Genomic DNA, 27,340 nt, shown 5'->3' with positions numbered 1-27,340 from the left:
TCTCCTCCCCACTGCCGTCTGCAGAAGCCTGCACATATTCAGCGGGACCTAGGAGAACATAGAGTGACAGTCAGTGCATTGGTGCTGCTGAGGAATCCCACAAGGAGCCCTGGGGGGTGTGGACCGGGGCTGGAGTATGGAGGTGGGCGGTTGACAGGCATGGACTGAGCTGCTGCTGGACCATTCTCCTTGGTGTTGAAGGAAGGCAAAGGGGAAGGGCAGAAAGAAATGAAAGAGCCTTGGCTTTCTAGCTAGGGCAACCTCATGAATGTGAAATAGTCACCCTAAGAACCGGTTAATACAGAAAGGCACTGTACTATAGAAACAGGAAGTACATTGGTGGCTGCCTAGATCCAGGGGTGTGGGCGATGGGAAAAACAGAGGAGTGACTACTAGTGGGGTTTCTTTGAGGGGGAAAAAAGAGGTTCTAAGATTAGATTGTAACAATGGTTGCACAACCCTGTGAATATAGTAAAAACACTGAATCACCTACGTTAAATGGGTGAATTATTTTGCATGTCAACTACATCTAAATAAAGCTGTTTAAAAAAAAAAAAAGAATACGTACAGTGATCATGCTCGGCCTTAAATGTTTCCTGCAAGAAGAGAAAAGAAAAAGAAACACCATGAGGAACAGATCATGCTGGGCTCTGTTGACAAAGGCCTTTTATTCACTTGGTGAAATGAAAAACCAGATGTCAAACAGTGATCCAGTCACTGACCCCCAAATAAAGCATAGAGGATGCTTGTGGAAATGCAGTGGGTTTTCTTGGAACATTCAGCAAGTGTCCATGTTGGCTGGCAAATACAAAATTATTTTTCAAGGAGAAAAGGTTGCAACTGAGCAATACACTCACACCAGAGGGTTTGTAAGTGATGCCGTCCTTTGACTGCCGTCGTCAATCCGGCCTCAGTTGGTCATAACCTCCAGTGACCGGTCACTAGTGTCCATGACCAACTGAGGCCTGATTCATGATGGCAGTCAAAAATGATATTCACTTGATATTCTAGAAGCCTCAGGAAAAACAAAAAGCATTTCTCTTCCAGAGAAAGAAATACATCTTACAATATCTGATGTTACCTTCTCCTCCCCACTGCCGTCTGCAGAAGCCTGCACATATTCAGCGGGACCTAGGAGAACATAGAGTGACAGTCAGTGCATTGGTGCTGCTGAGGAATCCCACAAGGAGCCCTGGGGGGTGTGGACCGGGGCTGGAGTATGGAGGTGGGCGGTTGACAGGCATGGACTGAGCTGCTGCTGGACCATTCTCCTTGGTGTTGAAGGAAGGCAAAGGGGAAGGGCAGAAAGAAATGAAAGAGCCTTGGCTTTCTAGCTAGGGCAACCTCATGAATGTGAAATAGTCACCCTAAGAACCGGTTAATACAGAAAGGCACTGTACTATAGAAACAGGAAGTACATTGGTGGCTGCCTAGATCCAGGGGTGTGGGCGATGGGAAAAACAGAGGAGTGACTACTAGTGGGGTTTCTTTGAGGGGGAAAAAAGAGGTTCTAAGATTAGATTGTAACAATGGTTGCACAACCCTGTGAATATAGTAAAAACACTGAATCACCTACGTTAAATGGGTGAATTATTTTGCATGTCAACTACATCTAAATAAAGCTGTTTAAAAAAAAAAAAAGAATACGTACAGTGATCATGCTCGGCCTTAAATGTTTCCTGCAATAAGAGAAAAGAAAAAGAAACACCATGAGGAACAGATCATGCTGGGCTCTGTTGACAAAGCCCTTTTATTCACTTGGTGAAATGAAAAACCAGATGTCAAACAGTGATCCAGTCACTGACCCCCAAATAAAGCATAGAGGATGCTTGTGGAAATGCAGTGGGTTTTCTTGGAACATTCAGCAAGTGTCCATGTTGGCTGGCAAATACAAAATTATTTTTCAAGGAGAAAAGGTTGCAACTGAGCAATACACTCACACCAGAGGGTTTGTAAGTGATGCCGTCCTTTGACTGCCGTCGTCAATCCGGCCTCAGTTGGTCATAACCTCCAGTGACCGGTCACTAGTGTCCATGACCAACTGAGGCCTGATTCATGATGGCAGTCAAAAATTATATTCACTTGATATTCCAGAAGCCTCAGGAAAAACAAAAAGCATTTCTCTTCCAGAGAAGGAAATACATCTTACAATATCTGATGTTACCTTCTCCTCCCCACTGCCGTCTGCAGAAGCCTGCACATCTTCAGCGGGACCTAGGAGAACATAGAGTGACAGTCAGTGCATTGGTGCTGCTGAGGAATCCCACAAGGAGCCCTGGGGGGTGTGGACCGGGGCTGGAGTGTGGAGGTGGGCGGTTGACAGGCATGGACTGAGCTGCTGCTGGACCATTCTCCTTGGTGTTGAAGGAAGGCAAAGGGGAAGGGCAGAAAGAAATGAAAGAGCCTTGGCTTTCTAGCTAGGGCAACCTCATGAATGTGAAATAGTCGCCCTAAGAACCGGTTAATACAGAAAGGCACTGTACTATAGAAACAGGAAGTACATTGGTGGCTGCCTAGATCCAGGGGTGTGGGCGATGGGAAAAACAGAGGAGTGACTACTAGTGGGGTTTCTTTGAGGGGGAAAAAAGAGGTTCTAAGATTAGATTATAACAATGGTTGCACAACCCTGTGAATATAGTAAAAACACTGAATCACCTACGTTAAATGGGTGAATTATTTTGCATGTCAACTACATCTAAATAAAGCTGTTTAAAAAAAAAAAAAGAATACGTACAGTGATCATGCTCGGCCTTAAATGTTTCCTGCAATAAGAGAAAAGAAAAAGAAACACCATGAGGAACAGATCATGCTGGGCTCTGTTGACAAAGCCCTTTTATTCACTTGGTGAAATGAAAAACCAGATGTCAAACAGTGATCCAGTCACTGGCCCCCAAATAAAGCATAGAGGATGCTTGTGGAAATGCAGTGGGTTTTCTTGGAACATTCAGCAAGTGTCCATGTTGGCTGGCAAATACAAAATTATTTTTCAAGGAGAAAAGGTTGCAACTGAGCAATACACTCACACCAGAGGGTTTGTAAGTGATGCCGTCCTTTGACTGCCGTCGTCAATCCGGCCTCAGTTGGTCATAACCTCCAGTGACCGGTCACTAGTGTCCATGACCAACTGAGGCCTCATTCATGATGGCAGTCAAAAATGATATTCACTTGATATTCTAGAAGCCGCAGGAAAAACAAAAAGCATTTCTCTTCCAGAGAAAGAAATACATCTTACAATATCTGATGTTACCTTCTCCTCCCCACTGCCATCTGCAGAAGCCTGCACATCTTCAGCGGGACCTAGGAGAACATAGAGTGACAGTCAGTGCATTGGTGCTGCTGAGGAATCCCACAAGGAGCCCTGGGGGGTGTGGACCGGGGCTGGAGTGTGGAGGTGGGCGGTTGACAGGCATGGACTGAGCTGCTGCTGGACCATTCTCCTTGGTGTTGAAGGAAGGCAAAGGGGAAGGGCAGAAAGAAATGAAAGAGCCTTGGCTTTCTAGCTAGGGCAACCTCATGAATGTGAAATAGTCGCCCTAAGAACCGGTTAATACAGAAAGGCACTGTACTATAGAAACAGGAAGTACATTGGTGGCTGCCTAGATCCAGGGGTGTGGGAGATGGGAAAAACAGAGGAGTGACTACTAGTGGGGTTTCTTTGAGGGGGAAAAAAGAGGTTCTAAGATTAGATTATAACAATGGTTGCACAACCCTGTGAATATAGTAAAAACACTGAATCACCTACGTTAAATGGGTGAATTATTTTGCATGTCAACTACATCTAAATAAAGCTGTTTAAAAAAAAAAAAAGAATACGTACAGTGATCATGCTCGGCCTTAAATGTTTCCTGCAATAAGAGAAAAGAAAAAGAAACACCATGAGGAACAGATCATGCTGGGCTCTGTTGACAAAGGCCTTTTATTCACTTGGTGAAATGAAAAACCAGATGTCAAACAGTGATCCAGTCACTGACCCCCAAATAAAGCATAGAGGATGCTTGTGGAAATGCAGTGGGTTTTCTTGGAACATTCAGCAAGTGTCCATGTTGGCTGGCAAATACAAAATTATTTTTCAAGGAGAAAAGGTTGCAACTGAGCAATACACTCACACCAGAGGGTTTGTAAGTGATGCCGTCCTTTGACTGCCGTCGTCAATCCGGCCTCAGTTGGTCATAACCTCCAGTGACCGGTCACTAGTGTCCATGACCAACTGAGGCCTGATTCATGATGGCAGTCAAAAATTATATTCACTTGATATTCTAGAAGCCGCAGGAAAAACAAAAAGCATTTCTCTTCCAGAGAAAGAAATACATCTTACAATATCTGATGTTACCTTCTCCTCCCCACTGCCGTCTGCAGAAGCCTGCACATCTTCAGCGGGACCTAGGAGAACATAGAGTGACAGTCAGTGCATTGGTGCTGCTGAGGAATCCCACAAGGAGCCCTGGGGGGTGTGGACCGGGGCTGGAGTGTGGAGGTGGGCGGTTGACAGGCATGGACTGAGCTGCTGCTGGACCATTCTCCTTGGTGTTGAAGGAAGGCAAAGGGGAAGGGCAGAAAGAAATGAAAGAGCCTTGGCTTTCTAGCTAGGGCAACCTCATGAATGTGAAATAGTCGCCCTAAGAACCGGTTAATACAGAAAGGCACTGTACTATAGAAACAGGAAGTACATTGGTGGCTGCCTAGATCCAGGGGTGTGGGAGATGGGAAAAACAGAGGAGTGACTACTAGTGGGGTTTCTTTGAGGGGGAAAAAAGAGGTTCTAAGATTAGATTGTAACAATGGTTGCACAACCCTGTGAATATAGTAAAAACACTGAATCACCTACGTTAAATGGGTGAATTATTTTGCATGTCAACTACATCTAAATAAAGCTGTTTAAAAAAAAAAGAATACGTACAGTGGTCATGCTTGGCCTTAAATGTTTCCTGCAATAAGAGAAAAGAAAAAGAAACACCATGAGGAACAGATCATGCTGGGCTCTGTTGACACAGGCCTTTTCTTCACTTGGTGAAATGAAAAACCAGATGTCAAACAGTGATCCAGTCACTGGCCCCCAAATAAAGCATAGAGGATGCTTGTGGAAATGCAGTGGGTTTTCTTGGAACATTCAGCAAGTGTCCATGTTGGCTGGCAAATACAAAATTATTTTTCAAGGAGAAAAGGTTGCAACTGAGCAATACACTCACACCAGAGGGTTTGTAAGTGATGCCGTCCTTTGACTGCCGTCGTCAATCCGGCCTCAGTTGGTCATAACCTCCAGTGACCGGTCACTAGTGTCCATGACCAACTGAGGCCTGATTCATGATGGCAGTCAAAAATGATATTCACTTGATATTCTAGAAGCCGCAGGAAAAACAAAAAGCATTTCTCTTCCAGAGAAAGAAATACATCTTACAATATCTGATGTTACCTTCTCCTCCCCACTGCCGTCTGCAGAAGCCTGCACATCTTCAGCGGGACCTAGGAGAACATAGAGTGACAGTCAGTGCATTGGTGCTGCTGAGGAATCCCACAAGGAGCCCTGGGGGGTGTGGACCGGGGCTGGAGTGTGGAGGTGGGCGGTTGACAGGCATGGACTGAGCTGCTGCTGGACCATTCTCCTTGGTGTTGAAGGAAGGCAAAGGGGAAGGGCAGAAAGAAATGAAAGAGCCTTGGCTTTCTAGCTAGGGCAACCTCATGAATGTGAAATAGTCGCCCTAAGAACCGGTTAATACAGAAAGGCACTGTACTGTAGAAACAGGAAGTACATTGGTGGCTGCCTAGATCCAGGGGTGTGGGCGATGGGAAAAACAGAGGAGTGACTACTAGTGGGGTTTCTTTGAGGGGGAAAAAAGAGGTTCTAAGATTAGATTGTAACAATGGTTGCACAACCCTGTGAATATAGTAAAAACACTGAATCACCTACGTTAAATGGGTGAATTATTTTGCATGTCAACTACATCTAAATAAAGCTGTTTAAAAAAAAAAAAAGAATACGTACAGTGATCATGCTCGGCCTTAAATGTTTCCTGCAATAAGAGAAAAGAAAAAGAAACACCATGAGGAACAGATCATGCTGGGCTCTGTTGACAAAGCCCTTTTATTCACTTGGTGAAATGAAAAACCAGATGTCAAACAGTGATCCAGTCACTGACCCCCAAATAAAGCATAGAGGATGCTTGTGGAAATGCAGTGGGTTTTCTTGGAACATTCAGCAAGTGTCCATGTTGGCTGGCAAATACAAAATTATTTTTCAAGGAGAAAAGGTTGCAACTGAGCAATACACTCACACCAGAGGGTTTGTAAGTGATGCCGTCCTTTGACTGCCGTTGTCAATCCGGCCTCAGTTGGTCATAACCTCCAGTGACCGGTCACTAGTGTCCATGACCAACTGAGGCCTGATTCATGATGGCAGTCAAAAATTATATTCACTTGATATTCTAGAAGCCTCAGGAAAAACAAAAAGCATTTCTCTTCCAGAGAAGGAAATACATCTTACAATATCTGATGTTACCTTCTCCTCCCCACTGCCGTCTGCAGAAGCCTGCACATCTTCAGCGGGACCTAGGAGAACATAGAGTGACAGTCAGTGCATTGGTGCTGCTGAGGAATCCCACAAGGAGCCCTGGGGGGTGTGGACCGGGGCTGGAGTGTGGAGGTGGGCGGTTGACAGGCATGGACTGAGCTGCTGCTGGACCATTCTCCTTGGTGTTGAAGGAAGGCAAAGGGGAAGGGCAGAAAGAAATGAAAGAGCCTTGGCTTTCTAGCTAGGGCAACCTCATGAATGTGAAATAGTCGCCCTAAGAACCGGTTAATACAGAAAGGCACTGTACTATAGAAACAGGAAGTACATTGGTGGCTGCCTAGATCCAGGGGTGTGGGCGATGGGAAAAACAGAGGAGTGACTACTAGTGGGGTTTCTTTGAGGGGGAAAAAAGAGGTTCTAAGATTAGATTATAACAATGGTTGCACAACCCTGTGAATATAGTAAAAACACTGAATCACCTACGTTAAATGGGTGAATTATTTTGCATGTCAACTACATCTAAATAAAGCTGTTTAAAAAAAAAAAAAGAATACGTACAGTGATCATGCTCGGCCTTAAATGTTTCCTGCAATAAGAGAAAAGAAAAAGAAACACCATGAGGAACAGATCATGCTGGGCTCTGTTGACAAAGGCCTTTTATTCACTTGGTGAAATGAAAAACCAGATGTCAAACAGTGATCCAGTCACTGGCCCCCAAATAAAGCATAGAGGATGCTTGTGGAAATGCAGTGGGTTTTCTTGGAACATTCAGCAAGTGTCCATGTTGGCTGGCAAATACAAAATTATTTTTCAAGGAGAAAAGGTTGCAACTGAGCAATACACTCACACCAGAGGGTTTGTAAGTGATGCCGTCCTTTGACTGCCGTCGTCAATCCGGCCTCAGTTGGTCATAACCTCCAGTGACCGGTCACTAGTGTCCATGACCAACTGAGGCCTGATTCATGATGGCAGTCAAAAATGATATTCACTTGATATTCTAGAAGCCGCAGGAAAAACAAAAAGCATTTCTCTTCCAGAGAAGGAAATACATCTTACAATATCTGATGTTACCTTCTCCTCCCCACTGCCGTCTGCAGAAGCCTGCACATCTTCAGCGGGACCTAGGAGAACATAGAGTGACAGTCAGTGCATTGGTGCTGCTGAGGAATCCCACAAGGAGCCCTGGGGGGTGTGGACCGGGGCTGGAGTGTGGAGGTGGGCGGTTGACAGGCATGGACTGAGCTGCTGCTGGACCATTCTCCTTGGTGTTGAAGGAAGGCAAAGGGGAAGGGCAGAAAGAAATGAAAGAGCCTTGGCTTTCTAGCTAGGGCAACCTCATGAATGTGAAATAGTCGCCCTAAGAACCGGTTAATACAGAAAGGCACTGTACTATAGAAACAGGAAGTACATTGGTGGCTGCCTAGATCCAGGGGTGTGGGCGATGGGAAAAACAGAGGAGTGACTACTAGTGGGGTTTCTTTGAGGGGGAAAAAAGAGGTTCTAAGATTAGATTATAACAATGGTTGCACAACCCTGTGAATATAGTAAAAACACTGAATCACCTACGTTAAATGGGTGAATTATTTTGCATGTCAACTACACCTAAATAAAGCTGTTTAAAAAAAAAAAAAGAATACGTACAGTGATCATGCTCGGCCTTAAATGTTTCCTGCAATAAGAGAAAAGAAAAAGAAACACCATGAGGAACAGATCATGCTGGGCTCTGTTGACAAAGGCCTTTTATTCACTTGGTGAAATGAAAAACCAGATGTCAAACAGTGATCCAGTCACTGGCCCCCAAATAAAGCATAGAGGATGCTTGTGGAAATGCAGTGGGTTTTCTTGGAACATTCAGCAAGTGTCCATGTTGGCTGGCAAATACAAAATTATTTTTCAAGGAGAAAAGGTTGCAACTGAGCAATACACTCACACCAGAGGGTTTGTAAGTGATGCCGTCCTTTGACTGCCGTCGTCAATCCGGCCTCAGTTGGTCATAACCTCCAGTGACCGGTCACTAGTGTCCATGACCAACTGAGGCCTGATTCATGATGGCAGTCAAAAATGATATTCACTTGATATTCTAGAAGCCGCAGGAAAAACAAAAAGCATTTCTCTTCCAGAGAAAGAAATACATCTTACAATATCTGATGTTACCTTCTCCTCCCCACTGCCATCTGCAGAAGCCTGCACATCTTCAGCGGGACCTAGGAGAACATAGAGTGACAGTCAGTGCATTGGTGCTGCTGAGGAATCCCACAAGGAGCCCTGGGGGGTGTGGACCGGGGCTGGAGTGTGGAGGTGGGCGGTTGACAGGCATGGACTGAGCTGCTGCTGGACCATTCTCCTTGGTGTTGAAGGAAGGCAAAGGGGAAGGGCAGAAAGAAATGAAAGAGCCTTGGCTTTCTAGCTAGGGCAACCTCATGAATGTGAAATAGTCGCCCTAAGAATCGGTTAATACAGAAAGGCACTGTACTATAGAAACAGGAAGTACATTGGTGGCTGCCTAGATCCAGGGGTGTGGGAGATGGGAAAAACAGAGGAGGGACTACTAGTGGGGTTTCTTTGAGGGGGAAAAAAGAGGTTCTAAGATTAGATTGTAACAATGGTTGCACAACCCTGTGAATATAGTAAAAACACTGAATCACCTACGTTAAATGGGTGAATTATTTTGCATGTCAACTACATCTAAATAAAGCTGTTTAAAAAAAAAAAAAGAATACGTACAGTGATCATGCTCGGCCTTAAATGTTTCCTGCAATAAGAGAAAAGAAAAAGAAACACCATGAGGAACAGATCATGCTGGGCTCTGTTGACAAAGGCCTTTTATTCACTTGGTGAAATGAAAAACCAGATGTCAAACAGTGATCCAGTCACTGGCCCCCAAATAAAGCATAGAGGATGCTTGTGGAAATGCAGTGGGCTTTCTTGGAATATTCAGCAAGTGTCCATGTTGGCTGGCAAATACAAAATTATTTTTCAAGGAGAAAAGGTTGCAACTGAGCAATACACTCACACCAGAGGGTTTGTAAGTGATGCCGTCCTTTGACTGCCGTCGTCAATCCGGCCTCAGTTGGTCATAACCTCCAGTGACCGGTCACTAGTGTCCATGACCAACTGAGGCCTGATTCATGATGGCAGTCAAAAATGATATTCACTTGATATTCTAGAAGCCGCAGGAAAAACAAAAAGCATTTCTCTTCCAGAGAAAGAAATACATCTTACAATATCTGATGTTATGGGTGGAGCCAAGATGGCCGAATAGGAACAGCTCCGGTCTCCAGCTCCCAGCCCCAGCGACACAGAAGACGGGTGATTTCTGCATTTCTGCTTGAGGTACCGGTTTCGTCTTACTAGGGAGTGCCTAACAGTGGGTGCAGGACAGTCGGTGAAGCGCACTGTGCGCGAGCCGAAGCAGGGCGAGGCATTGCCTCACTCGGGAAGCGCAAGGGGTCAGGGAGTTCCCTTTCCTAGTCAAAGAAAGGGGAAACAGACGGCACCTGGAATATCGGGTCACTCCCGTCCTAATACTGCGCTTTTCCAACGGGCCTGGAAAACGGCACACTAGGAGATTGTGTCCCGCACCTGGCTCGGAGGGTCCTATGCCCACGGAGTCTCACTGATTGCTAGCACAGCAGTCTGAGATCACGCTGCAAGGCGGCAACGAGGCTGGGGGAGGGGCGCCCGCCATTGCCCAGGTTTGCTTAGGTAAACAAAGCAGCCAGGAAGCTCGAACTGGGTGGAGCCCACCACAGCTCAAGGAGGCCCGCCTGCCTCTGTAGGCTCCACCTCTGGGGGCAGGGCACAGACAACCAAAAACTCAGCGAGAACCTCCACAGCCTTAAATGTCCCTGTCTGACTGACAGCTTTGAAGAGAGTAGTGGTTCTCCCAGCACGCAGCTGGAGATCTGAGAACGGACAGACTGCCTCCTAAAGTGGGTCCCTCACCCCTGAGCAGCCTAACTGGGAGGCACCCCCCCAGTGGGACAGACTGACACCTCATTCAACCGGGTACTCCTCTGAGACAAAACTTTCAGAGGAACTATCAGACAGCTGAATTTGTGGTCTCACGAAAATCCGCTGTTCTGCAGCCACCGGTGCTGACACCCAGCCAAACAGGGTCTGGAGTGGACCTCTAGTAAACTCCAACAGACCTGCAGCTGAGGGTCTTGTCTGGTAGAAGGAAAATTAACAAACAGAAAGGACATCCACACCAAAAACCCATCTGTACATCACCATCATCGAAGACAAAAAGTAGACAAAACCACAAAGATGGGGAAAAAACAGACCAAAAAAACTGGAAACTCTAAAAAACAGAGCACCTCTCCTCCTCCAAAGGAACGCAGTTCCTCACCAGCAACGGAACAAAGCTGGATGGAGGATGACTTTGATGAGTTGAGAGAAGAAGGCTTCAGACGATCAAACTACTCTGAGCTACGAGAGGAAATTCAAAACAATAGCAAAGAAGTTAAAAACTTTGAAAAAAAATTAGAAGAATGGATAACTAGAATAACCAATGGAGAGAAGGGCTTAAAGGAGACGATGGAGCTGAAAGCCAAGTTTCGAGAACTACGCGAAGAATGCAGAAGCCTCAGTAGCAGATGCGATCAACTGGAAGAAAGGGTATCGCTGATAGAAGATGAAATGAATGAAATGAAGAGAGAAGGGAAGTTTAGAGAAAAAAGAATAAAAAGAAATGAACAAAGCCTCCAAGAAATTTGGGACTATGTGAAAAGACCAAACCTACGTCTGATTGGTGTACCTGAAAATGATGGGGAGAATGGAACCAAGTTGGAAAACACTCTGCAAGATATTATCCAGGAGAACTTCCCCAATCTAGCAAGGCAGGCCAGCATTCAGATTCAGGAAATACAGAGAACGCCACAAAGATACTCCTCGAGAAGGGCAACTCCAAGACACATAATTGTCAGATTCACCAAAGTGGAAATGAAGGAAAAAATGTTAAGGGCAGCCAGAGAGAAAGGTCGGGTTACCCACAAAGGGAAGCCCATCAGACTAACAGCTGATCTCTCAGCAGAAACTCTACAAGCCAGAAGAGAGTGGGGGCCGATATTCAACATTCTTAAAGAAAAGAATTTTCAACCCAGAATTTCCTATCCCGCCAAACTAAGCTTCATAAGTGAAGGAGAAATAAAATACTTTACAGACAAGCAAACGCTGAGTGATTTTGTCACCACCAGGCCTGCCCTAAAAGAGCTCCTGAAGGAAGCACTAAACATGGAAAGGAACAACCGGTACCAGCCCCTGCAAAAACATGCCAAATTGTAAAGACCATCGAGGCTAGGAAGAAACTATAGCAACTAACGAGCAAAATAACCAACTAACATCATAATGACAGGATCAGATTCACACATAACAATATTCACGTTAAATGTAAATGGGCTAAATGCTCCAATCAAAAGACACAGACTGGCAAACTGGATAAGGAGTCAGGACCCATCAGTGTGCTGTATTCAGGAAACCCATCTCACGTGCAGAGACACACATAGACTCAAAATAAAGGGATGGAGGAAGATCTATCAAGCAACTGGAAAACAAAAAAAGGCAGGGGTCGCAATCCTAGTCTCTGATAAAATAGACTTTAAACCAACAAAGATCAAAAGAGACAAAGAAGGCCATTACATAATGGTAAAGGGATCAATTCAACAAGAAGAGCTAACTATCCTAAATATATATGCACCCAACACAGGAGCACCCAGATTCATAAAGCAAGTCCTCAGTGACCTACAAAGGGACTTAAACTCCCACACAATAATAATGGGAGATTTTAACACCCCACTGTCAACATTAGACAGATCAACGAGACAGAAAGTTAACAAGGATATCCAGGAATTGAACTCAGCTCTACGTAAAGTGGACCTAATAGACATCTACAGAACTCTCCACCCCAAATCAACAGAATATACATTTTTTTCAGCACCACACCACACCTATTCCAAAATTGACCACATAGTTGGAAGTAAAGCTCTTCTCAGCAAATGTAAAAGAACAGAGATTATAACAAACTGTCTCTCAGACCACAGTGCAATCAAACTAGAACTCAGGATTAAGAAACTCAGTCAAAACCGCTCAACTACATGGAAACTGAACAACCTGCTCCTGAATGACTATTGGGTACATAATGAAATGAAGGCAGAAATAAAGATGTTCTTTGAAACCAACGAGAACAAAGACACAACATACCAGAATCTCTGGGACACGTTCAAAGCGGTGTGTAGAGGGAAATTTATAGCACTAAATGCCCACAAGAGAAAGCAGGAAAGATCCAAAATTGACACCCTAACATCACAATTAAAAGAACTAGAAAAGCAAGAGCAAACACATTCAAAAGCTAGCAGAAGGCTAGAAATAACTAAAATCAGAGCAGAACTGAAGGAAATAGAGACACAAAAAACCCTTCAAAAAATTAATGAATCCAGGAGCTGGTTTTTTGAAAAGATCAACAAAATTGATGGACCGCTAGCAAGACTAATAAAGAAGAAAAGAGAGAAGAATCAAATAGATGCAATAAAAAACGAAAAAGGGGATATCACCACCGATCCCACAGAAATACAATCTACCATCAGAGAATACTACAAACACCTCTATGCAAATAAACTAGAAAATCTAGAAGAAATGGATAAATTCCTCGACAAATACACCCTCCCAAGACTAAACCAGGAAGAAGTGGAATCTCTGAATAGACCAATAACAGGTTCTGAAATTGTGGCAATAATCAATAGCTTACCAACCAAAAAGAGTCCAGGACCTGATGGATTCACAGCTGAATTCTACCAGAGGTACAAGGAGGAACTGGTACCATTCCTTCTGAAACTATTCCAATCGATAGAAAAAGAGGGAATCCTCCCTAACACATTTTACGAAGCCAGCATCGTCCTGATACCAAAACCTGGCAGAGACATAACCAAAAAAGAGAATTTCAGACCAATATCCTTGATGAACATTGATGCAAAAATCCTCAATAAAATACTGGCAAACCGAATCCAGCAGCACATCAAAAAGCTTATCCACCATGATCAAGTGGGCTTCATCCCTGGGATGCAAGGCTGGTTCAACATACGCAAATCAATAAATGTAATCCAGCATATAAACAGAACCAAAGACAAAAACCACATGATTATCTCAATAGATGCAGAAAAGGCCTTTGACAAAATTCAACAACCCTTCATGCTAAAAACTCTCAATAAATTAGGTATTGATGGGACGTATCTCAAAATAATAAGAGCTATCTACAACAAACCCACAGCCAATATCATACTGAATGGGCAAAAACTGGAAGCATTCCCTCTGAAAACTGGCACAAGACAGGGATGCCCTCTCTCACCGCTCCTATTCAACATAGTGCTGGAAGTTCTGGCCAGAGCAATCAGGCAGGAGAAGGAAATAAAGGGTATTCAATTAGGAAAAGAGGAAGTCAAATTGTCCCTGTTTGCAGATGACATGATTGTATATCTAGAAAACCCCATTGTCTCAGCCCAAAATCTCCTTAAGCTGATTAGCAACTTCAGCAAAGTCTCAGGATACAAAATTAATGTACAAAAATCACAAGCATTCTTGTACACCAATAACAGACAAACAGAGAGCCAAATCATGAGTGAACTCCCATTCACAATTGCTTCAAAGAGAATAAAATACCTAGGAATCCAACTTACCAGGGATGTGAAGGACCTCTTCAAGGAGAACTACAAACCACTGCTCAATGAAATAAAAGAGGATACAAACAAATGGAAGAACATTCCATGCTCATGGGTTGGAAGAATCAATATCGTGAAAATGGCCATGCTGCCCAAGGTAATTTATAGATTCAATGCCATCCCCATCAAGCTACCAATGACTTTCTTCACAGAATTGGAAAAAACTACTTTAAAGTTCATATGGAACCAAAAAAGAGCCCGCATCGCCAAGTCAATCCTAAGCCAAAAGAACAAAGCTGGAGGCATCACGCTACCTGACTTTAAACTATACTACAAGGCTACAGTAACCAAAACAGCATGGTACTGGTACCACAACAGAGACATAGATCAATGGAACAGAACAGAGCCCTCAGAAATGATGCCGCATAGCTACAACTATCTGATCTTTGACAAACCTGACAAAAACAAGAAATGGGGAAAGGATTCCCTATTTAATAAATGGTGCTGGGAAAACTGGCTAGCCATATGTAGAAAGCTGCAACTGGATCCCTTCCTTACACCTTATACAAAAATTAATTCAAGATGGATTAAAGACTTATATGTTAGACCTAAAACCATTAAAATCCTACAAGAAAACCTAGGCAATACCATTCAGGACATAGGCGTGGGCAAGGACTTCATGTCTAAAACACCAAAAGCAATGGCAACAAAAGCCAAAATCGACAAATGGGATCTCATTAAACTAAAGAGCTTCTGCACAGCAAAAGAAACTATCATCAGAGTGAACAGGCAACCTACACAATGGGAGAAAATTTTTGCAACCTACTCATCTGACAAAGGGCTAATATCCAGAATCTACAATGAACTCAAACAAATTTACAAGAAAAAAACAAACAACCCCATCAAAAAGTGGGCAGAGGACATGAACAGACACTTCTCAAAAGAAGACATTTATGCAGCCAAAAAACACATGAAGAAATGCTCCTCATCACTGGCCATCAGAGAAATGCAAATCAAAACCACAGTGAGATACCATCTCACACCAGTTAGAATGGCCATCATTAAAAAATCAGGAAACAACAGGTGCTGGAGAGGATGTGGAGAAATAGGAACACTTTTACACTGTTGGTGGGACTGTAAACTAGTTCAACCATTGTGGAAGTCAGTGTGGCGATTCCTCAGGGATCTCGAACTAGAAATACCATTTGACCCAGCCATCCCATTACTGGGTATATACCCAAAGGACTATAAATCATGCTGCTATAAAGACACATGCACACGTATGTTTATTGCAGCACTATTCACAATAGCAAAGAGTTGGAACCAACCCAAATGTCCAACAACGATAGACTGGATTAAGAAAATGTGGCACATATACACCATGGAATACTATGCAGCCATAAAAAATGATGAGTTCGTGTCCTTTGTAGGGACATGGATGAAACTGGAAAACATCATTCTCAGTAAACTATTGCAAGGACAAAAAACCAAACACCGCATGTTCTCACTCATAGGTGGGAATTGAACAATGAGAACTCATGGACACAGGAAGGGGAACATCACGCTCCGGGGACTATTGTGGGGTGGGGGGAGGGGGGAGGGACAGCATTAGGAGATACACCTAATGCTAAATGACGAAGTAATGGGTGCAGGAAATCAACATGGCACATGGATACATATGTAACAAACCTGCACATTGTGCACATGTACCCTAAAACCCTAAAGTATAATAAAAAAAAAAAAAAAAAAAAAAAACAATATCTGATGTTACCTTCTCCTCCCCACTGCCATCTGCAGACGCCTGCACATCTTCAGCGGGACCTAGGAGAACATAGAGTGACAGTCAGTGCATTAGTGCTGCTGAGGAATCCCACAAGGAGCCTTGGGGGGTGTGGACCAGGGCTGGAGTGTGGAGGTGGGCGGTTGACAGGCATGGACTGAGCTGCTGCTGGACCATTCTCCTTGGTGTTGAAGGCAGGCAAAAGAGAGGGGCAGAAAGAAATGCCCAGCTAGGGCAACCTTATCAGTGTCACCTTAGGAACAGTTTAATACAGAACGGCACTGTATGGTTCAGCGATAGCATCTCATCACACCTCCTCCCTATTTCAAGGTCCATGCAAATCCCCAATTTTATGAAATGTTACGAGATCATTTGACTTCTGTGGATCTACATATCCTGCCACTACATTGATCATCTACCCTGTTGTGTTTTTCAGATTGTAGTCAAGCATAGATATTTATTACTTTAACTATTAAGTGTGCATTTTAATGAGATTACATTCAGTGAGTTACATTCAGGATGCTGTGTCAATAACGAGAAATATATAAATTCATAATCTAAGCTTCAACTTAGAATTTTAAAGTAATCAGAGCTCCATGACTAAACTCTTTTGGGTAAACTCAACACAAAAACAAGATTGTCACATAGCACTCCAGCCTGGGTGACAAAGCAAGACCCTGTCTCTTAAAAATACAAAGCATTTCTGAGTTACAAGTATCTCCATTTTATTTCTCATTATCTAATGTTACTGTTTTAATCCTGAGGCTTAACTACTTTAATAAACTAAAGGAATTTTTTTTTAAAGAGGTAGTATCCAAAGCAGGTCATACACACCTTTTAATAAATTCTGGTTATATATGCCATGTCTAGAATGTGCATTCTTGATCTGACTCTTATTTTTTCAAACCTTGAAAAACTCACTTTATACTTCTTAGAACCAGCCTTCTCATATGTGACACAAGGAAAATTCCCATATTACACCTAACTTAAAACATTGAGATGATCAAATAAAATGCAAGAGCAGTGTATTTGCTACATAATGCACAATCAATTACAAAGCAAGGCTTCCGGGTGAAAGGTAAACAGTTAACATCCTTTGGAAAACCCATAGCAAATTAACATTTTGAGAAAATAGACACTTTGGCTACCCACTGAAGTTAAGGAGAAAATAGTCACAGGTCAGCATCAAGAATTCCCCAGCGTTGTTTTTGTGTTTGTTTTAATAATCACACATTATTCCCCCTGCTTTCTTTCATGTATGTTACTGCATGTTGTCCCTTTATGCTTTTCTATGTAACCTATCTGGGGAATCACCCCATAGCAGTAAAAAGACATCTTACCCTCATTTACAGCTCCATAGTTCTCCTGTAGGTGGAAGTACCAGTTAATTTTACTAGTTCCTTACTAGGCATTTCAGTAATTTCCAATATTGAGCTATTGAAAATAATGCAACAAGGACTTTGAGCATAGGTTGTTTCATATTTATGGAGGATACCTTCCGGATAAAATGCCTCAAAGTAGGATTTCCGGTTTAAACGCATTTGCAAGGTTGTGAGATTGTGCCAAATTCCCCTTCGTGGAGTCGAGCCATTTTGCATTTCCACCAGCAATCTATGCATGCAACTTTCCTTACAGCCAAACCAAAGAATGTATTGCCACGTTTTTGGAATTTCACTCAATAGGAGAGACACTGCAGTATAGTTGTCATTTGCCTTTCTCTTATGTGTGAAGATGTGTTTAAGGATCATCTGCATTTCTTTTTCTGTGACTTGCCTATTTACCACTTTATTACCTACTTTTAGGTTCACTTGAATCTAGAGATTCTCAAGTCAGCCTGTTTCAGGTCATTATTGTTTGTCTCTTCACTGTTGACTCTCACCTGAACTACGCCACCAGCTTCCTTGCCAGTCTCCCTGCTTCCACCCTTGCCTGCATTACAGTATATTCTCACAGAGCCACTGGTCAGTCTTTTCCTTGGAGAATTAACAGTAATCCCCAGGCTATAATCCTCCAGTGGTTTCCCATCTCAACTAAAGTCCATATTCTTTGTCATTGCTCACTACGTGTACAAGGCCTTAGCCCATGACATTCATTTCACTCTGCTGCAGCCACCTTTGTGTCTTTTTGTCCTTTTCCCAAAACAACTTTGTTCCCATTTCAGGAATTCCAAAGAAGAATTTCCTCTCTGGAAGCCCCCTCCCATCATCCTCACAAGGCTCCCCCTCACTTTTCCATTTATTTTAAAAAACAAATAGGATGGGATCTCTCTATGTCTATGAAGGTGGGGACCTTCTGTCTTATTTCAAAAAGAAAGGGACACAGAAAGCACCAGGAGGCACAAAAACAGTCGTGAGAGTGTAGTCAGAGCTCCTCCTTCCACTACCAGCTACTGACTGAAGGCTGCTGGCCCTGGCCGATGCCCAGTACCCACAAAGCCTCCTGTGTCACCTGGTTGGCAGGAAACAACCAAGTCAGGCTAGTGGCTCACAATGGCCGACCCCACAGACCCACCCAAGGCCTCACAATGCCCATCCCTGCTGCTGCCCACCTTGTGGCCACCCTGCCCCTCTGTGGTGACTGCACTATTCGTCCTGGGGTGCCTGAGCTTTCCAGTCCTGGGAAAAGTGCAGGGGGGTGGGGGTTGTTATTGGAAGTCACCCTGGGCAATGAACTGAATAGAAAACCCTGGTTCCTAAAGTCACTTCTATTAGCATCTCTGTTTTCCTGAGTCTGGCAGCTTTCGTTTGCTCACCAAATGTAGTTACACACAAATTTCAGGCTGCTTTTGTAAGTAAATGCTTCTCTCCTGTCTTACAAGTGTTAGCTTTTGTCTTCAACTTGACCATAGCAACTCCTAGAGCCCTGGTCCCACTCTCGATAAAGCGTGATGACTGTGACTTGAATGAAACCCTAGGACACATCACACTTTCCCTTCCTTGTCTATGAAACAGGGACTACGGTGTTCTAGGGCTGAAGACACACTCATGTCCAAGTGGGAATTTTAAAGTAATCAGAGCTCCATGGCTCAACTCTTTTGGGTAAACCCAACACAAAAACAACTTCTTTACAGCTCTGGCAGTAACATTGCATACCTTTTGCAGTCATTTTAAGCATGTCCCCCAATTTTTTGTCCTTCTTTCTTCAAATTACAATTGGAAGAAATAAAGCAGCTTCTGTCAATGTGACTTAAACCCATCTACTAAGAATACCATATAATCTCTTCCATGGCAAACTGTATTTTGAATTTAAGAAGTCTCCACATATTTGAGTCTAAATTATCCCAATTATTAGCTACCTTAAGGAATGGGAGAAAAGAAAGAATTGGGCCCTTAACTGGCTCCTTCACTTAGGTACCAGACCAGCTGGATGGGTAAGGATAGAGAATGGGATGGGGACTCCAAAACTGGAGTATTTGAAATTTTACTGACAAAAGGGAGGGACTAGACCAGGAAAGCCTCAACAAAGAAGGCTCAACAACAAAGACAAGAGGCAGAACCAGCCTTTGTCCCCCATGCCTAGCCCTGGGAAAGCTGGCCATGGGCAGGAGGGAGCTGGAAGCTGAGGATGTCTCTGAGGGTGAGGGACTGCAAAGGGATGGGGGCGGTGGTGGCCAGAGAGATGCCAGAGAGCAAATGGCACCCATGGCTTCTTTACCTTTGGGCATCTCCGGCGTCTCCCGCGTCTTCGGGAGGCTTAGGTCCTGCATGACTTGGGCCTTCCTGGCCCTGAAGTCTAATTTGGCCCGCTTTCCAGTGGTTGTGGCTGGTGCTGCGGCTGGTGCTGTGGCTGCCGCAGCGTTATGAATTTCAGCCTCGTGGGCGGGTCCCACATCTGGGACAAGATGGACAGGTGGGCCTTTACTGAGATCTTCGACCAAATCTAGGAGAACATAGTGACAGTCAGTGCATTAGTGCTGCTGAGGAATCTCACAAGGAGCCTTGCAGGGTGTGGACCGGGGCTGGAGTGTGGAGGTGGGCGGTTGACAGGCATGGACTGAGCTGCTGCTGGACCATTCTCCTTGGTGTTGAAGGAAGGCAAAGGAGAAGGGCAGAAAGAAATGAAAGAGCCTTGGCTTTCCAGCTAGGGCAACCTCATCAGTGTCACCTGAAGAACAGTTTCACACAGAACGGCACTGTATGGTTCGGCGATAGCATCTCATCACACCTCCTCCCCATTTCAAGGTCCAGGCAAATCCCCAATTTTATGAAATGTTACAAGATCATTTGACTTTTGTGGATCTACATATCCTGCCACTACATTGATCACCTCCCCTGTTGTGTATTTCAGATTGTAGTCAAGCATACCTATTTATCATTTTAATTATTAAGTGTGCATTTTAATGAGATTACATTCAATGCGTTACATTCAGGATGCTGTGTCAGTAATGAGAAATATCTAAATTCATAATCTAAGCTTCAACTTGGGCAATGAGAGAAAAACAGCAGTATAATATAGAACAGGGGAAAAATAAAGAATGATTGCAGAATACAGTGGAAGAGAAAACAGGAAATCCTCGGAGAAAATCAACAAAACCAAAAGCCAGTTCTTTGAAAAGATCAGTAACGTTGATAAACCCCTACCTTGGCTACCTGCAAAGGAAAGAAAGAAGTCACAGTATACTAATAATATCCACTTAAGGGGAGTCAAATCAAAAAATAGTAAATAATAAAGGAATATCCTGAACACATCTGTGCTCGCAATTGGATACGGTAGATGAAATGAGCTAATTGTTAAAATCTATTTTAGAAGACCAAAACTCAGGAGAAATAGATCATCTGGACAGGCCTATATTTATTTTAGAAATTGAATCAATGATTAATATCTTTTCAAAAAGCTAAAACACTATATTCAGATGATTTCACTGGAAAATTCTACCAAAATTCTTACAAAGAAAAATGTAGTCTTACCATACAACCAAGTAATCATAATCCTAAATATTTCCTCAGTTACATTTTAAAAATTGTGTTTCCAAACAAGACACAGGAAGGTTTATAATAGCTGTATTCATAATTGACCAAACTGAAAGCAAATGTCTAAACCTTTGAGATGTCCTTTACTATCATGGACAACATGGGGAAATCCCATCTCTCCAAAAAAAAAATAAAAATTAGCTTGCTGTAGTGGCATGTGCCTTATGGCCAGCCACTTGGGAGGCTGAGGTGGAAGGATCACCTGAACCTGGGGAGGTCAAGATCGCAGTGAGCTGTGATTGCACCAATGCACTCCTGGGTGACAAATGAGACCTTTTCAGACACACACACACACACACACACACACAAGAACCGAACGCTGAGTTGTCAATGTTACTTACTTGTGTAGTTGTATCATCTACCATTGATTTAATGCATTTAAATTGGCACAAATAAAATAAATGAAGAACATGACATAGCATTTACTGAGTTTCTCTAATATGGAGCACTGAATGAATAAACTGGAATTGTTTGCTTAAATGAACTTAATGATTTAATTTCCACATTACCTGCATTTTCTAGAGGCAAAATTCTATGCCGTCTCCATATCATTCTGAAGTAGCGCTTGCAATCGGCGCCGAAACCTACAAAGCAGAGCAGACTTCTGATAGATTCTAGAAAATGTATTATAATAAAGACAGTGCTTGACATGTTACTGGCAGAGGACAGCGGAGAAATTAGTAAAAACTTATTCACAGATGAAAGTTTTCATCCCAGTTTTCATTGTTTGCTATTCAACTCTACCTGAATTACATTTGGGTTCTAGGAAGATTCTGCAAGCTTCATTGCACTTAAAATGGACTGTTTGTGCAGGCAGATACCTTTATTTAGATGAGACAATATAGAAAAGCAGCAGATCCAAGTCACCAAGAATGGCCTGGGTTCAAATCCTACATAGAATCTGCACATACCTCGGAGAGTGAAATGAACCCCACTGGGCCTCAGTTCCCTATTCTGAGATGTGGGAATGTTAATAGATCTATGCTATAGACCTACTAAGATCTATAGGGCTAAAAAGGATGAGATACAGATAAAGCCTTAAGAAGACTCATGCTTCGTAAATGCCCAAAAGTGTTCAATAATTCAATGTCTGGAAGAATAATCCAGATACTTGGTAGTGGTTGAATCCAGAGAGGGAGCGTGTATGGCTCCCGGGCAGGGGAGGGTGGAAAGTGACTTCACTGTTTCCATGGGCATGATGCTTTCCAGCTCATGAAAGAGATCTGTCGTTTCCTTGATCCCCACATTAGCCCCGAGGGATGGGCAGAACAGGGGCTACAAGCCATATTTTCCAATTCAATGAATTAAAACTTAGACACTTTGAGTGACTTCCCCAGAGTTACCACAGTGAGGCATGAAGATCTGGGGCAAGAATGTAGTTGGTTCCATGGGGACAGAGATCCCAGAACATCTGAGTCCTCTAGATCATGCCCTGGACCCTGAACTGAGAGCTCTTCTCAAAAGCTTTGTCAAATATTGGCAAATAATGGCAAATTTGCCCCAATATTTCTTTGGGATGGTTGATGCCCTGGACAGGTGGGAGGTGGCTTACTGCGTTTACTCACCTGCTCTATCATCCCTGTGTTGTCACTTTGATTAGCTTTATGACTCATAAGAGAAACATTTAAAGTCTCTCAGTTATAATGGACAGTCTGAGATTTTACCTAAATCCACTCTTTCCACCCATCAGGTGATTCTCATCTGCTGGCCTGGGGGTGGCCTGCCATGTAAGAGGACACACAGCATACCATGGAGCTGCTGCGTGCCCCAGTCCTGTGCACACTCAACGCCTGGCTTCTGCTTTCCCAGCTCTGACAATCCTAATTCTGGCTTCCAAAGCAATCCTGTACTTCCCTCGCAGTTCTCAGACTTGCCTGAACTGTTTAATGTTTTAATCAATCTTGTGACCACGACTGAGCTGTGACGTTTGATACATCATAGTATATTTTTATCCATTTATAGATATGTTAATAGCATTTAACTTCATTTTTCAGAGTTTTAGGAACATTTCTGGGCTAGGTGTGCTGGCTCATGGCTGTAATCCTGACATTTTTGGAGGCTAAGGCAGGAGGATTGCTTGAGGTCAGAAGTTTGAGACCAGCCTGGGCAACATAGTGAGACCTCTTCTCTACAAAAAATGTTTTAAAAATTAGCCAGGTGTGGTAGTGAGCTCTTGTCTCCCTAGCTACGTGGAAGACTGATGTGGGAGGATCGTTTCAGCCAAGGAGTTTGAGGCTGCAGTGAGCTATGATCATGCACTGCATGCCAGCCTGGGTGACAAAGCAAGACCCTGTCTCTTAAAAGTAAAAAGCATTACTGAGTTACAAGTATCTCCATTTTATTTCTCATTATCTAATGTTACTGTTTTAATCCTGAGGCTTAACTACTTTAATAAACTAAAGGAATTTTTTTTTAAAGAGGTAGTATCCAAAGCAGCTCATACGCACCTTTTAATAAATTCTAGTTTTATATGCCATGTCTAGAATGTACATTCTTGATCTGACTCTTATTTTTTCAAACCTTGAAAAACTCACTTTATACTTCTTAGAACCAGCCTTCTCATATGTGACACAAGGAAAATTCCCATATTACACCCAACTTAAAACATTGAGAGGATCAAATAAAATGCAAGAGCAGTGTATTTGCTACATAATGCACAATCAATTACAAAGCAAGGCTTCCGGGTGAAAGGTAAACAGTTAACATCCTTTGGAAAACCCATAGCAAATTAACATTTTGAGAAAATAGACACTTTGGCTACCCACTGAAGTTAAGGAGAAAATAGTCACAGGTCAGCATCAAGAATTCCCCAGCGTTGTTTTTGTGTTTGTTTTAATAATCACACATTATTCCCCCTGCTTTCTTTCATGTATGTTACTGCGTGTTGTCCCTTTATGCTTTTCTATGTAACCTATCTGGGGAATCACCCCATAGCAGTAAAAAGACATCTTACCCTCATTTACAGCTCCATAGTTCTCCTGTATGTGGAAGTACCAGTTAATTTTACTAGTTCCTTACTAGGCATTTCAGTAATTTCCAATACTGAGCTATTGAAAATAATGCAACAAGGACTTTGAGCATAGGTTGTTTCATATTTATGGAGGATACCTTCCGGATAAAATGCCTCAAAGTAGGATTTCCGGTTTAAACACATTTGCAAGGTTGTGAGATTGTGCCAAATTCCCCTTCGTGGAGTCGAGCCATTTTGCATTTCCACCAGCAATCTATGCATGCAACTTTCCTTACAGCCAAACCAAAGAATGTATTGCCACGTTTTTGGAATTTCACTCAATAGGAGAGACACTGCAGTATAGTTGTCATTTGCCTTTCTCTTATGTGTGAAGATGTGTTTAAGGATCATCTGCATTTCTTTTTCTGTGACTTGCCTATTTACCACTTTATTACCTACTTTTAGGTTCACTTGAATCTAGAGATTCTCAAGTCAGCCTGTTTCAGGTCATTATTGTTTGTCTCTTCACTGTTGACTCTCACCTGAACTACGCCACCAGCTTCCTTGCCAGTCTCCCTGCTTCCACCCTTGCCTGCATTACAGTATATTCTCACAGAGCCACTGGTCAGTCTTTTCCTTGGAGAATTAACAGTAATCCCCAGGCTATAATCCTCCAGTGGTTTCCCATCTCAACTAAAGTCCATATTCTTTGTCATTGCTCACTACGTGTACAAGGCCTTAGCCCATGACATTCATTTCACTCTGCTGCAGCCACCTTTGTGTCTTTTTGTCCTTTTCCCAAAACAACTTTGTTCCCATTTCAGGAATTCCAAAGAAGAATTTCCTCTCTGGAAGCCCCCTCCCATCATCCTCACAAGGCTCCCCCTCACTTTTCCATTTATTTTAAAAAACAAATAGGATGGGATCTCTCTATGTCTATGAAGGTGGGGACCTTCTGTCTTATTTCAAAAAGAAAGGGACACAGAAAGCACCAGGAGGCACAAAAACAGTCGTGAGAGTGTAGTCAGAGCTCCTCCTTCCACTACCAGCTACTGACTGAAGGCTGCTGGCCCTGGCCGATGCCCAGTACCCACAAAGCCTCCTGTGTCACCTGGTTGGCAGGAAACAACCAAGTCAGGCTAGTGGCTCACAATGGCCGACCCCACAGACCCACCCAAGGCCTCACAATGCCCATCCCTGCTGCTGCCCACCTTGTGGCCACCCTGCCCCTCTGTGGTGACTGCACTATTCGTCCTGGGGTGCCTGAGCTTTCCAGTCCTGGGAAAAGTGCAGGGGGGTGGGGGTTGTTATTGGAAGTCACCCTGGGCAATGAACTGAATAGAAAACCCTGGTTCCTAAAGTCACTTCTATTAGCATCTCTGTTTTCCTGAGTCTGGCAGCTTTCGTTTGCTCACCAAATGTAGTTACACACAAATTTCAGGCTGCTTTTGTAAGTAAATGCTTCTCTCCTGTCTTACAAGTGTTAGCTTTTGTCTTCAACTTGACCATAGCAACTCCTAGAGCCCTGGTCCCACTCTCGATAAAGCGTGATGACTGTGACTTGAATGAAACCCTAGGACACATCACACTTTCCCTTCCTTGTCTATGAAACAGGGACTACGGTGTTCTAGGGCTGAAGACACACTCATGTCCAAGTGGGAATTTTAAAGTAATCAGAGCTCCATGGCTCAACTCTTTTGGGTAAACCCAACACAAAAACAACTTCTTTACAGCTCTGGCAGTAACATTGCATACCTTTTGCAGTCATTTTAAGCATGTCCCCCAATTTTTTGTCCTTCTTTCTTCAAATTACAATTGGAAGAAATAAAGCAGCTTCTGTCAATGTGACTTAAACCCATCTACTAAGAATACCATATAATCTCTTCCATGGCAAACTGTATTTTGAATTTAAGAAGTCTCCACATATTTGAGTCTAAATTATCCCAATTATTAGCTACCTTAAGGAATGGGAGAAAAGAAAGAATTGGGCCCTTAACTGGCTCCTTCACTTAGGTACCAGACCAGCTGGATGGGTAAGGATAGAGAATGGGATGGGGACTCCAAAACTGGAGTATTTGAAATTTTACTGACAAAAGGGAGGGACTAGACCAGGAAAGCCTCAACAAAGAAGGCTCAACAACAAAGACAAGAGGCAGAACCAGCCTTTGTCCCCCATGCCTAGCCCTGGGAAAGCTGGCCATGGGCAGGAGGGAGCTGGAAGCTGAGGATGTCTCTGAGGGTGAGGGACTGCAAAGGGATGGGGGCGGTGGTGGCCAGAGAGATGCCAGAGAGCAAATGGCACCCATGGCTTCTTTACCTTTGGGCATCTCCGGCGTCTCCCGCGTCTTCGGGAGGCTTAGGTCCTGCATGACTTGGGCCTTCCTGGCCCTGAAGTCTAATTTGGCCCGCTTTCCAGTGGTTGTGGCTGGTGCTGCGGCTGGTGCTGTGGCTGCCGCAGCGTTATGAATTTCAGCCTCGTGGGCGGGTCCCACATCTGGGACAAGATGGACAGGTGGGCCTTTACTGAGATCTTCGACCAAATCTAGGAGAACATAGTGACAGTCAGTGCATTAGTGCTGCTGAGGAATCTCACAAGGAGCCTTGCAGGGTGTGGACCGGGGCTGGAGTGTGGAGGTGGGCGGTTGACAGGCATGGACTGAGCTGCTGCTGGACCATTCTCCTTGGTGTTGAAGGAAGGCAAAGGAGAAGGGCAGAAAGAAATGAAAGAGCCTTGGCTTTCCAGCTAGGGCAACCTCATCAGTGTCACCTGAAGAACAGTTTCACACAGAACGGCACTGTATGGTTCGGCGATAGCATCTCATCACACCTCCTCCCCATTTCAAGGTCCAGGCAAATCCCCAATTTTATGAAATGTTACAAGATCATTTGACTTTTGTGGATCTACATATCCTGCCACTACATTGATCACCTCCCCTGTTGTGTATTTCAGATTGTAGTCAAGCATACCTATTTATCATTTTAATTATTAAGTGTGCATTTTAATGAGATTACATTCAATGCGTTACATTCAGGATGCTGTGTCAGTAATGAGAAATATCTAAATTCATAATCTAAGCTTCAACTTGGGCAATGAGAGAAAAACAGCAGTATAATATAGAACAGGGGAAAAATAAAGAATGATTGCAGAATACAGTGGAAGAGAAAACAGGAAATCCTCGGAGAAAATCAACAAAACCAAAAGCCAGTTCTTTGAAAAGATCAGTAACGTTGATAAACCCCTACCTTGGCTACCTGCAAAGGAAAGAAAGAAGTCACAGTATACTAATAATATCCATTTAAGGGGAGTCAAATCAAAAAATAGTAAATAATAAAGGAATATCCTGAACACATCTGTGCTCGCAATTGGATACGGTAGATGAAATGAGCTAATTGTTAAAATCTATTTTAGAAGACCAAAACTCAGGAGAAATAGATCATCTGGACAGGCCTATATTTATTTTAGAAATTGAATCAATGATTAAT

General features: G+C 43.4%; 1 protein-coding gene across 1 annotated transcript in view; it reads right to left on the bottom strand.

Moving 5' to 3' along the window:
- LOC134733568 (uncharacterized) overlaps positions 1–27,340 on the bottom strand; it is a 62,023-nt gene that overhangs the window by 15,631 nt on the left and 19,052 nt on the right. Inside the window, exons 5-6 of the mRNA XM_063623586.1 lie at positions 26,175–26,399; positions 19,592–19,816 (exon numbers count right to left, since the gene is read on the bottom strand). Of these exons, the coding sequence (XP_063479656.1) occupies positions 19,592–19,816; positions 26,175–26,399 (450 nt within the window). The remainder of the gene's footprint in view (positions 1–19,591; positions 19,817–26,174; positions 26,400–27,340) is intronic.

Source organism: Symphalangus syndactylus, chromosome 18, assembly GCF_028878055.3.
Source record: "Symphalangus syndactylus isolate Jambi chromosome 18, NHGRI_mSymSyn1-v2.1_pri, whole genome shotgun sequence".
NCBI classification, from domain to species: domain Eukaryota; kingdom Metazoa; phylum Chordata; class Mammalia; order Primates; family Hylobatidae; genus Symphalangus; species Symphalangus syndactylus.
Note: the sequence above shows the minus strand (reverse complement) of the source record. Positions and strands in the feature narration are given on the sequence as shown.